Genomic DNA, 13318 nt, shown 5'->3' on the forward strand with positions numbered 1-13318 from the left:
GGGGGTTATGTAAAGGGCTGTTGCCCCAACTAGCTACAAATAATTGCCACTGACACCAGACATGCATCCCTTTTCAGCGATCATCACCCTCTCGCCTGTGGTGAGAGGGTGATGATCCCTGCAGCTTTTAACTAAAGGGATCCCTGGTGGGGGGTCAGCACCCCATCTTTTCTTCCTTAATGCTGGTGCTGACCTCCCGCCAGGCAACCCTTTAACTAAGAGACACAGTGATGCCTGGTGGGGGCCTGTGCCACCATGAAGGATGAAAAGGCGAGGTCACTAGAAGCCGAAACCTTTTCTCCTATAACCTGAAGCTCTTGCGTATAAGCGAGAGCTTCAGGTTTTAGAAAAAAGGGCCATGGCCTCTAGCGGCCTCATCGTCTTGGATTGCCAGGGGATTTTAGGGAGACCCGGCACCAACCCGTCCCGGAAACATTTATCTGAGATTGCCAGCGCTCTATCCCACTTAAAGCCCTGATTAAGATAGCGTCATTCACCAGTCAACTTCTCGTGACAGTGGTACAGTGATAGGGCGTGGTCACTCTGATATGCTTTTAAGAGTCTTTCTCAGAAGAAAGCGTTCAAGTGGAGAATTTACCAGGAACCCAAGCACATTAGCAATTAAGAAGCACCCATATAAAAACCAACCTCTGCAATTCACAAAGCGCCTCAGTGTACCTCACCAAAAGTGGCGCCATTGTGGAGACCACGTGCCTTCACTGAGAAAACGTGCATGTTCTTCTGCCTGTAAGTCTCTGCTTTGAATACCTCTGAATGGGCTGGATTTCTCCGTCTATTCTCGGCTACTTCCCCTGCGGTGCAGAATATGCCAGGAATCCGGGGTCCGGTGAGATGTGCTCTTCAAGGCCGGCCGAGAAGCCTCGCCTGCTCCCTCTCCAGCCATCACTGCAGGGTTGGGCTCGAGGAGAAAAACTTCAGGACACATTGGTTTTGGCCCGTAGTCACTTCGATGAGGAATGCAGTGCTTCCAAAAAACACTTGCGCGAAATCTGCTTTTCATTTTGAACACCGAGCCTGTGCCAAGAGAGGAATTCGAAGCATGGCCCTGCGTGTCCAGCACACGCAAGACAACAGAGCGGTGCACGCGCGCCCGCTCGCGCGCCTGAGGCACAAAGGACAACACAAAAAGCACAAAAAAGCCACACTCTGACAAGCACGTGCTCCGCATCTCACACGTGAGATCTGAAACATTCCCGCGATAGCAGACAGCCGGTCGCCCCCATTCCCACAGCTGCTGCAAAAACCCGGGCAGGAGCAGAAGCCAAGCAGCAGCTGCTGCTAGGCCGTCAAGCAACTCTCACCCATGGGGGCAAGAACTGCGCTGGGCAGGGTTTGTTTTTGGACCTCACCTGCCTACCAACATATCCCACCAGGTGGGTACTCCTGCTAGTGTACCCTGAGCAGAAGAGTCAGATACGGCATCAACCCGTAGCCTGCCCTCTACGTCAGCTTCCAATCGGAGGCCTTGCAGACAACTACATTTTTGATGGTTGGGGGCGAGGGGGTGGGCAGTCTCGAGTGGGGAAGTTGCACAGTGCGGTTCTAGACAAGGAGAACACAATTTAAGCGGTTTAGAGAATGGTAAACCTAATTTCACAATCTAGGGACCCTGGCTGTGTTGGGATTGGTTTTGCTTGGACAGGGCCATGTGTTGGGGTCCTTCCTTTTGGCTTGCTGTTCTTACCCCGCTGCTTTAACAATCATGGGATACGCTGTCTCGTTGTGTTACTTTAAACGTGGCTGGGAACACTACCACAAGCCCAGGGAGCGTTTGTCCTTTTCATAAAATGTTGCCACAAAGCACTGCCATAATTGGCACAAAAGCGGCCCCAGTTCCCAGTCTCAGCAGAAATGCCAAGCAAGGGTTGAATGGTCATGGATTCCGAACTCTGCTCTGACTCACAGGCAGTGCTTTAAGTGGGCCGGGGCCAGCTGCGGCAAGGTCCGGGCAGTCTCCAAAAAGTGGGGCTGAGCTGGGCCCTGCCGGGGCCCCACGGTGCCACCACAATTTTGGCGGGGCGCATTATCCCGCCGCGGCCACAACCGCGACGGGATATGTGCCCACCCTCAAGTGAGGCAAGCTGACTGAAGTGGCAGCCGGCCACAGCGTTGCTGTAGGTGGCTGGCACTTCTGTCAGTCACTGTAAATTCCTCTGGTGAGGGGTCACCAGAGGAAGTTACTGTCCCTTTGTTTCCCCAGCTCACTGAGGCGTCATTAACCCTCGGCGAACCTAGGGATTACATAAAATATTTCGATGTTTATAAAAGATGACTTGAAAAGTACTCAATTCACGCCATTTATGCAAACCATAAGGTACGCACACAAATATATAAATCTTATTTATTTGTGTGCGTACCTTACTATGGCTTGTGTACTATTCAAGCCATCTTAAAGTACACAAAACATAATAAGGCACGCAAACAAATATGAAAATGTAAGCATTTATATGTTTATGTGCGTACCTTACTATGGTTTGTGTACTTTGCAATTCATCTTTTATAAACAGATTTTTATAAAAGATGGCTGGCATAGTACAAACCATAATAAGGTATGCATACAAATATATAAATGCTTACATGCATTTATATATTTGTTTGTGTACCTCACTAGGGTTTGTGTACTTTTTAGGCCACGCACAGCACATAAACCACGCCCACAAATGAGGGCCACCCCCCCTCGATTTCTTAACCCACTTAAATCCCTGCTCACAGGGCGTGGTTTGCGGGGCACACAGATCCTCCCTGTATGGACAGTGGTTTCCCCCATTATATAGCCCCAATTCCTGCCCAGCATCTTGGATCTGTATGAACACGCTATGCCTAAATTGATATACAGATCCAAGACAAAGCTTAGCAGCTGCTGTGACAGAATGTACACGTGCTAATGTATGGTTACAGGAGAGCGATTGAAAGCAACGAGAAAGGTACACATAGCACAGCATTGATAGACAATATGCATCCCAAGTAACAAGGAAGGGACACGTACTCGAGCATAGACTGCGATTAGAAAAGGGTAATTGTTTTCAAATAGCCTTGAGTGAGTCAATGAACAAATTACGTTGCAGTATGCAATATGTGGATTGTCTATATTGTATTGCAGTGGTCATTTAGGTAGTGTACGTTTTTACCGAGTAAAAAGGTCCGCAAGCATCAAAAGTCCGAAAATGCATACCACCAAAGGTTTGAACACCAAAATTTCGAACTTTTGGTGGTATGCATTTAAGGTAGGTAAAAAAAATAAAAAACAAAGGCTTTGGGTGTGTCCCCCAAAACACCCCGCTCACTACACTTTACAGTATAGTGAGCGGGGGTTGCGGGGGACATGTATTTCGCATGGAAAATGTACGAACCTTTTGTGGTGCGTACATTTCCCATGCAAACCTTTCCATCGCGGCAAAACCAGCCACAGTCCGATCGCGCAGATCCGGTCATTTATATAGCGCCATTTTGCCATTTCTATGGCCTCAATGTGCTTTGGGGTTGGCACGACCTCAGGGCCAAAGTCCAGGTATGGGAAACGTTCTAAGAGTAAACTTTAAAATGCGTGTGTGCATTCTGCCAGGATTAGGATTTAGGGGGACTGGCTATGCCCCAGTAAGCAACCCACAGGGTCAGGTACGTGGGCAGGTGCCGTCAGTGGTCAAGACAGAGTGCTAGTGCACGAGCCTCGGTGTGTGCCCAGCTAGACCGAATTTGTCATAGGTTGTTGCTGTATAATAATGGCAGAGGTGTTGAGGCACGTCAGGGGTTTCAGTGCGAAAGGCTATGTGAGCAGCTCGACCAAATTTGACGTAGCCTAGAGTGCATGGATGGGGCACCGCGCCTGCGGCATGTGTCCACAGACGTGGTGCTTTTTTGTATACCTTAAACTTGGACAGAGTTAATCTTCGATGTCGCTTTGTCAGGTTTTTCTGACCCCCCAAGTGTACCGAGGTGATAGGCTGTTTCATTCAAATGCATCTGCAAGTGGGGGTAGCATGCTACCATTGCAAAGGACCTGGCTGGTGGGATTCTTTGAGTTGAATAAGCATTTCAATTAAACAGACATAGCTACTAAGCGTCTTCCACATGCTGGCACTTACATAGCATGCCACACTAAAGCCACATAAGCAATCAAGGAGGCTTTTTGATGTGCATACCCTGAAAACTAAATTACACTTAGGGGCTGACCATTTTGGAACGGGCAATGTTGACAGGTTAAGCACCGCGAGATTATGCGTGAGTTGCCCAAGATAATAGTGTGATTTGTGTCCAGTTTGTAATTCCGGCACTTGGGCACATTCTTTCCCAGGTCTTTCCATACAGCAAGGCACACTTGTCTATTTTTCAATGGTTGACTTTCAAGAATGCAAATAATATCCAGTTTTGTGTTTTTGAAAGTACACTAGGCTCAATTTGAGACTTCCTGCTTACCTATGCATGCTGAGCAGAAAGCCTCTGAAAGAGCAACACTGGCCCAGAAACTGCCACCTGAGCCACTTGTAAGTGGTGGCTTGCATAGCAGTTTCCCAAGCAACCCTTAATGTGCTGTAAAAACTATTACCCAAATGAAGGAATATACACAAAGCACATGATTAACTAACATGGAATCGTTTTAAAACATCCTTACATAAACATGCTCTGTGAAGGAGCACGATAGTGCGTTTATTTTTCCATCATAAATCGAAGACTAAAACTACCAGAATCCTAGTTGATGTGAACTTTAAAAAATCTTATTTGGGTTTTCGTGCTAGGTTTCAAAGAGTTTAACATACCCTGCAAAAGAAGCTGTGCAATAGGTTTACCTTTGAGTATTCGTTGTTTGACGCAGACTGGTCTATTGTTATTGTGTTTGTGGGAAAGAATTGAAATTCTAGAAGAAAAAAAAATCAATATTTGTGTAAAATAAGCAGACCTGAAAACATGCTTGCCGGAGGTCTGACATGTAGTCATTTCACTTCTGTACAGGATCACTAACCCTTAAATGGCATTCATGAAGGGGAGCTGGAAGCTGGTATAGACAGCGCTGCGAAGGGGGAACCCTGCAGCTAAGAAAACGGGGACCAGTAACCTGTGGGGCAAAAAAGAACAAATGAGGAGAGGAGCAGACCTGTAACTCAGGGGAAGGGCAACACCTCTCCCCAGCCCTTCCCACAGACACACGGTGCCAGGGAGGATGGGAGAAACAATGGCCCAATACAGAACAAGAGACGGTGACAAGCACCCAAAGCAGGAGGCAGGAAACCCCCAGGTAGGGTACAAAAGAGCACCCCAAAGTGCAAAGTGCTGTCGGCATCAGCCGGCCGGGGGCTTGTCAGAGCCCCCACACAAGCAGACGTAGCCTAAGGCTAGTCAGCCACAATATAAGGAGTTGCACAAGCAGCAGAAGAGTACAATCCTGTTTGGGACTCCGCACGGAGCACCAAACAACTAGTCTGTGTACGTAGAATACTTTTTTTCTTTCGCAAGAAAAAAGGGAAGAGAAAGAAGAGAAGATATACAGGGCAACGAACAGGGCCCATGTCGTCGTGGGAAGAGGAAGACGGCACGGCCAGGGGGCACAACCCTGGACCCTGTGCCCAAAAGTCTACGTTATGTATTATTAGGAGTGTTTATTATTATTACGTAATGTGTAATAAAAACCACGGCATTTTATTGCCAACCCTTACACAATGTTGTTTGGTGGTTTCTGAGGAAAGCATGGGGGGGACAGTCACTAACATTTTGGCTACACAGGTTATGCAGTAGAACAGTCAGTAATGCTAGCACGGAGCTCACTCCCTCGCTGCTGGCACAAGACACACCAACAGGCACAGTCTGGGTGCTCTGCCCTTCCAAAGGAAAGCCTACCGTTCTGAGCGGAGACATACTTTGTGCCTTCTCAAGCAAGTCCTGCCGTTTTTAATTAGGCCCCAACTGGAGACACAGCCACCAAACTGCAACAGTCGTCGTGTGCATAGCAGCGGGGTGAGAGTAAGTGCACTAAGCAGTGCATTTCGAACATTTCACGCCTGCATGCAAAGAGCACGTGATGCTGTGGAATGCATCCAGCCTTACTTGCGCTAAGTCGATGATGTTACCCCAGCTTCACAATAGCTGGCCAGTGAGTTGGGCAGCCGGCCCTCTGATGGCACTCCCTGCGGAGGGTATTAACACCTGGCTCTGCGATGAAAAAAGCTGCCAACGATGGGCTACTTGGGCTTTTTGTGGCAAGCGCTGCTATAGGATAAACCACCGGTCCCGTGACGCAAAGGAGGGCAGTGCCTGGGTGTGTTGCCAATAGGTGGCATATGACAATGACTGGCTTTGCCAATGCTCGTTCAGAAAGCCCTGGCCATTGAGGCGAGCAGGCCGGTTCACTGAGCCCCACCCTTTTGTTCAGATGCCTGCCACTTTGCGTCGAGCACGGGGCTGTGTAAGGGTGTCCCGGCGTTGCTTGAGAGCCGCATCTTGTCTTCAGGGCGTCAGCTCTTTTAGAAGAGTCCTGCCCCTTTTTAGCCCCGCTCGTCTGTTACGCGACAGTGACCCGGACTTTACCAGCGTGCCATGTTCGTCTCTTCTAGCCATGCACCGGTCATTTGGGGGGCATGCCCAAAACGATAAAGTAACTCATACCTCTCCACTACATCGCATTTGAGTGGGGGTCCTCCTGGGTACTCAGTTCGGTCCTATACCGGTCCATAGCACCGACCAAAACATCTGTTTGCACCCACCCTGCAGACCTAAACAGCAATAATAAACCGTTTATTCCTCCACAAATCCGCGGCAATGCGGGGGCTGGAATAAGCTCCCAGTCGTTTCTCGTACCCAGGAATCAAACAGCGGGTGCCTGGCCGCCTTCTACCTCCGGTAACTGGGCACGAAGCAGAAAACACAAAAGCAGGCACTGCCCAGCTCAGGGATGCCGTGTACACATCAGCAACGCCTCAAAACCCCTGCGCTCACCTCAAAAAACACTCCTTCCTAAACATCTGGACGCCCAAAGCGCCTTGAAAAGATTCCCTTAGCCGGGCTGCTGTGCTGTTCGCCATCCCCGCATAGCGGTGTCACGCCAACACATCGCGCGCACCTCGGAAGGAGCTGGCGAGGTCACCCCGGGCACAGAGGGGATGCTGAACGGCAAAAAGTGAAAAATGGGGGGACTTACCTCTCAGACAGAACATCCCGCCACGGCGGCGAACGCGAGAGTGCTGGAGGGGCCGCCCCTTCACTGTGCAGGCTACAGCTGTTCCCCGCGATCGGGGGAGGGTGGCACTGGGCCAGCACTTGGCAGGAAGCGGCTAGCCCATGCCCCGCTCCAGCAGCGCTGCCCGCCGCTCGCTGCTACACTCCCCTGGACCAGCTCTCGCCTCCCCTCCCCCCCAAAAACATTGAACAAAGCCCCGTGCTTCCCCGGGCAGCCCCGGCACACGCCAGGCTCCATTGTTTCATTTGATTTGTCAGCAGTTTGCTGCGGCTATGGGGGCGGCTTAAACTCATCAGGCGGCCATCGCCCCTAATCCAACATAACTGTTTGTTATGATAAACTAGCCACGCGCTTTTCAGGACACACGCCGGGGACCCCTGACTGTACCCGGGGGAAGTAACTAGGGCTTCAGATAGCTAACTCTCAATATACGCGCTCCATCCATGAAGCGCCTAGAAGCCGTTCTGCTAGCCGCGCCCAGTACTCTTATTAATCCAGCCATGCTCTTGTAACCATGGTGAGGGACAACAAAGTACCGTAACCTCTGTGCTCCAGCTACCTACCCACCCCATTTTAAGTTTCCCGCACCCCGCGGAGCTAAAGAGCTCCAGTTTGAGAGCTCTGTGTTAATAGCCGAGTATAGGACATCAAACATAGCTAATTTCCAGGCTGCAAAGGCAGATAACTCCAGGCGCTACATGTATACCCTACGCTGGCTTGCCGGAAGCACCCACACGAGAATAACTGCACACAACGATCAAACATATAGCCCGAGTGCTACACAATGCTTTACAATGTTTGTGCCGAAATTACTAACACCCAACATACTTGCTGCTCATTTTGATCAAACTACAAAGGAGGAAAGGCTATGTCGGGCTTCCTAAGATTTGGACCTTAGATGTTGAGGGTCATAGGGAGTTCTCTGCAGTGTGCGCATTAACCCGCACATCTATATTTATTGCATTGCTACACGCCCAAACCCTGTGGTGTCACGGCGTAGTTACAGACATCTTTAGTATTGATTTGGAAATATTGCCTTACATACTTGTAAATAGACAGGGTTACAAAATAGACATAGCATAGACTTTTAACATACATAGGATAAAACAATACAGGAAACATAAGTATTTACAAGATTCGGCTCAGGCCTCAATAGTTGTGCGTCTTTCTAGACCTAGGGGGACTGACTAGACCCAAGGAGGCCGACTAAGGTTGGTTTTTGTAGGCGTTTGCTCAAATTGGTTAAATCACCAGGTTTTTAAAGACGTTTTGAATCCAGGGAAGGATTCCTCATTTTTGATGTTTAGTAGGAGGGAGTTCCAGTGTTTGGGGGCCAAAACTTTAAAGATATTGCCTCCTGCTCTAATACTTTTGTAGCGAGGAACCGCGAGGAGTGAGTTATTGTTAAATCTGAGTGTTCTGCTGGATGTTTTTTCTTAATGGCGTTGTTCATGTAGCTGGGGGCTTTTTTTGCGAAGGATTTGCGGGTGACTCACAATGTTTTAAAGATGATTCTGGCCTTAATGGGTAGCCAGTGGGTCTCCCTCCTAATATTGGAGATATGGTCCGATTTTTTTATTCCTAGGTCTACCCGCAGTGCTTTGTTCTGCATTAGTTGTAATTTACTTAGGTTTGTGTTGGACGTCCCTAGTAGTAGAGCATTACAAGAGTCCAACTACGATAGAATCAGAGCCCTAGCCAATGTAATACAGTTTGTGGGCGTGAGGAACTGGCGGCTTAAGGCAATTCATTTAGATGTGTAAGATGTGGATGACAAGAGTGCAGATATGTGCTTAGCCATGGTGAGATTGGCATCTAGGTACACTCCTAGGGTTTTTACTTGTTTAAATACTGGAATCCACGTGCCATCGATGTTGATTGGGGAGTAATCTGACTGGAGGGTACCTATTTTAGTTTGGGATCCCACAATGAGAATCTCTGTCTTCTCATCAGTAAGGCAGAGGCTGTTCAAAAGCATCCCATTTTGGATAATAGCATAGATTTTGTTAATGGTCAATGAGTCCTGGTCGTAGTTACCTGAGATTGGTATAAGGATCTGGGTGTCATCTGCAAAGTTGGTGTAGATGACACCCATATCGTCTAATGCTGAGAAGAGAAGCTTCGTATATGCATTATATAGAGTTGGTGACAGACATGATCCTTGGGGTACCCTAATGGGGAATGATATGGGATCAGCAGCATCTTTTCCAATGGAGACTCTAGACGTGCGTTCGGCTAGAAAGGATTTCACCCAAAGGGTAGCGTTTTTAGAAAAACTAAAAGCATTAGCTAGGGTGGTGCATTATCATGATCTACAAGGTCAAAAGCTGCAGATAAATCTAGCAGCAGTAGCATACATAGCTTCCCCGAGTCTCTGATGGTGTCCATCTGAGTTTTCAAATCAATGAGTGCTGTTTCCGTACTATGGTTGGGCCCGAATCCAGATTGTCTGGCTCCCAGGAGCTGGTTTTGTTCGAAATGGGTTTGGATTTGTGAGTATGCTATTTTATCTATAATCTTCAGCAGGAATAGGAGCGTGGTTATTGGTTGATAATTCATGGGCACAGTCGGGTCTGTATATATTGATATTTACCTTGACATGCTGCCTCTGCTACTAGCAATTTACTGGCATGCAGCACCAACATGCAGTCCTTGGTCGAAATGCAGGCACCATTTTAAGTAAAGCGAGTCCAACTATCAAGTCGCAGCATAACCAGTTAACAAACTTCTTAATAAATCTGTGTACAACCTGCAGGCCACAGGATAATGTTCACTCAGGCATAGCTTTTTAAACTTTTCAACTCTGAGGTTGAAAAGACAAGTTGACTACTGTGCTGGGTAATACGACCTGTTGATTGCAGGCACTAAGACTTAGTCACCTGCCATTATCTATCAGAGTAATTTAGCCTCCCTCTCCCCACCGGCCTCTTCCCTGCCTCCTTCAAAGGGAAAGCTTTGAGAGTGCTTAAGCAAGCACCTTAAAACATTTAAGATTGAGTCAAAATAGAGGGAGTCCGCCAGGGCATGTAAATTGCGCAGAGGTAAATATTGGATTGCATTTTCAATACTTCTATTTTATACACGGCTGGTGATTGCTGCCCTATGGTTAAGGTGAAACCTGTTTTCATAGACTTTATCCAAAATTCAATTGGTAATAACTTTTGACTCAGGGGACAGATGTGGATGCAGTTTCTCCCCCTATCTCCCCCCTCACCCGCTGCCAAAGTGTGTACCCAGGCCCTCCCAATTTGAAAAATGTGTGGAACACTTGTTAAAAAGGGGGCAAAGTAGTAAGAAAAAAAAATGCTCTTTTCAGCCAAGTTCCATTTATTTTCCTTTAGCGAGAAAGTGCTTTGATGGGACAACCATAGCACAACAAAAGATGGACGGATTTGTACCAAATAAGAAACAAGTTGGGACAAAAGCGCTGCAGATGTATCTTTTTTTGGATTTGGAGTAAATCCATCCAGTAGATTTTAAAGTACTCAATGGAGAAGGGGGTGTCCGTTGTTCCAAAAAAAAAACTTTCAGAAGTGAAAATCCATCATTTGTTTTTTTTTGGCTCAATGCAAGCAATTTCTTCAGGAATACTGGAGGAAGCTGAAAATGAAAATTGCTCAAATGATATTTGGAGATGGAGAACGGTTGTACTAATATCAGGGTACAGGTGGGGAGGGAGAAAGATCAGCATATGTGTAGCGGAGCATTTTGGGTGACTGAGTTTTTGCTTATCAGGTGAATTCCGCAGGAATCTCGTGAGATTCCTGCGGTAATGTCACATGCGACGCTCGAAAAAGAAAAATGCCACTCAATCTGAAGAGTGTTGGGGTCATGGGAAAGGAGTTGAGGGACCAAGAAAAGAGGAGAGGGCACATTTAAAGTATCAGGGAGGACATAGAATACCTTTTAATTTTAGAACATTTTCCCATTACAACATGAATCGGAAAAGTGGGAATGGGCATACTCTGTATTACAGTCTGAATGATTATGGAGAATGATATCAAAGGGAATAAAAGGCGAAAGATTTATTCGGTTTGAGGAGAAACCAGAGTATATATCAAAGGGAATAGAGGACGGGGATAAAGGAACTTTTTTTTAGCACAATACATTATTGCAGGAATTAAGAGGGGAAAAGGGCAGAATGTCAATAGCCCATGGACCACTGGGAGTTAGCGATATTTATCTATATATGGGAGGAACACTGCTCTTTTGAGCACAAAAGAATGTACAATAGATAAGAACTCAGATTTGACGGGAAGAAGTGAGCATCTTACAATTGGGCGAGTTTGAGGGATAGTCTGACCAGTTGGTGGAGGGGAGTAAATTAAACAGTCACCGGGGGCAATACATAAGTAGGCTTACAAAGATTAAGGACAACCAACATTGGACATGTTTAAGTGCAGGTAGGTGGTACGGTCAGCTGTGCTCAGGATGTGACCATGTTGGGTGAATTGCTAGAGGAAGAGGAAGGGACAGAGGCAGGTTAGAGGGGAGGGAACATATTTAGCAGGCAGATGAGTGGTAGGTTAAGAGAGTAACTTGGAGGCAACGAGGTAGGCTCTTAGTTTGGTTTGGTTTTGAACAAATCCATGTTGACTGTTTCTTGGATGTCTGGGGGAAGAGAATTCCATGCAAGTGGAGCAAGAAGAGAGAAAGAGCGGAAGCGAGAAGCACAGGGAGGGCGAGGAGCCACAAGGGTATTCAAGGAGGCAGAGCAGAGATTATGAGAAGGCGTGTAGAGTTGGATAGAGAAGGATAGATACAGTGGTGCCCTACAGTGGATAGATTTGTGAACCAGGAGAAGACATTTAAATCTGTCCCTGTTTTGCATCATCAGCCATCCAGCCTGGTGACAGTACTAGGAAGTAGGTATGAAGTGAGGGTGTTGAAAGCCCTGGTGGCGAAGTTAATGATCTTGTCGAGAGGACAGAAAGCATAGTTGGGGAGACCAAAGAGGATGCTGAGTCCAGTTTAGAGAAGACCCCAGTGGTTAAGAGATGCTTGGCAGTGTTGAAAGGAAGGAGGTGCCTGATTTTACTAATATTTAGTAAGTTGATGCCAACTGCTCTTCCAGTTTTGGAAATGAAAGTAGAGAAGGTGTGAGAAAGGTCCTAGATAACGCTGAGGTTGCTAGCTGAAGAGTATGGGATAGTGTCAGGTGGGAACTGGATAGGCAGAGCAGAGATGAGAGAGAGCTTTTTGGCAGGGAAGAAGAGCCCCTCTATTTTTGGTAGTTTACCATCAGAGAGTGCAAAGCCATCCAATATTTAATGGCAGAGAGACAGTTGGAAATGTTGATAGAGAGATCAGAGGAGAGTTGAAGAAAAGAGAAGAAGATTTGGGTGTCATCCGCAATGTGTTGCTAAGAGAACCCAAAGGAGGAGATTAGTGCCCTGAGAACAGGGGTGGAGAGTTTAAAGAGAAGCAGGCTCAAGACAGAGCACTGTGGAACACCAACAGTTAGAGTAGTGAGTTGAGAGCTGTTATTGCTGCAGGAGACGGAGAATTGGCGAAGTAGGATTCAAACCAGGCAAGGGCTCGATCATGAATCCCAAGAAGAAAAAGTATTAAGGAGATCAAATTGATCGACAGTGTCAAAGGCAGCAGACAGATGAAGGATAATTAGGATAGCAGATCGGTTGAAGGGCTTAGCAGAGGCGATTAAGTTGGACACATTCATGAGAGCCGTTTCCGTGGAGTGACAGGAGTGGAAACCTGCTTGTAGGAGGACTCCAAGGTTGTGGATGTCTACGAAATTGGTAAGACGGTAGTAGTAGTGTGGAAGAAGAGACGGGGAAAGTTAACTGGTAGGTTTGGTTCAGCCCCTTGCATTTTTAAGAGAGGGATAACTGTAGCTGTTTTCAAAACAGAGGGAAAGCAAGCAGAGTCAAAGGACAAGTTGAGGAGTTAAACGATGTGAGAGGCCACTAAAGGGGCAATAGTCTTGACTAGATGAGGAGCAAGAGGGTCTGATGGTGCACAAGAGGGGTTAGCCTTTATCAGGACTTGGTCAGTATTAGTATAACTAAAGTGTGAGATATAGGAAAGAGGATGATGGTAGAGTAGACATAGTGTAAAATGTAGGAGGAGGGAGTGTGAGGAAGGTCAGGAGAGTCTTTCATTTGCAGTGAC

The 13318-nt window shown here is 47.2% G+C and overlaps 1 protein-coding gene across 7 annotated transcripts in view; it reads right to left on the bottom strand.

Annotated features, from left to right (window-relative positions):
- NHSL1 (NHS like 1) overlaps window positions 1-13318 on the bottom strand; it is an 844536-nt gene that overhangs the window by 334106 nt on the left and 497112 nt on the right. The window contains exon 1 of one of the 7 annotated variants that reach the window (XM_069608092.1): window positions 7148-7340. The exons of the other annotated variants lie outside the window; for them this stretch is intronic. Coding sequence (XP_069464193.1) covers window positions 7148-7163 — 16 coding nt within the window. The 5' untranslated portion in view covers window positions 7164-7340. Of the gene's footprint in view, window positions 1-7147; window positions 7341-13318 lie in introns of those variants that run through there. 7 annotated transcript variants of the gene reach the window in all.

The sequence above is a fragment of the Ambystoma mexicanum genome, chromosome 4q (assembly GCF_040938575.1).
Source record: "Ambystoma mexicanum isolate Mex_15411 chromosome 4q, UKY_AmexF1_1, whole genome shotgun sequence".
Taxonomy (NCBI): Eukaryota; Metazoa; Chordata; class Amphibia; order Caudata; family Ambystomatidae; genus Ambystoma; species Ambystoma mexicanum.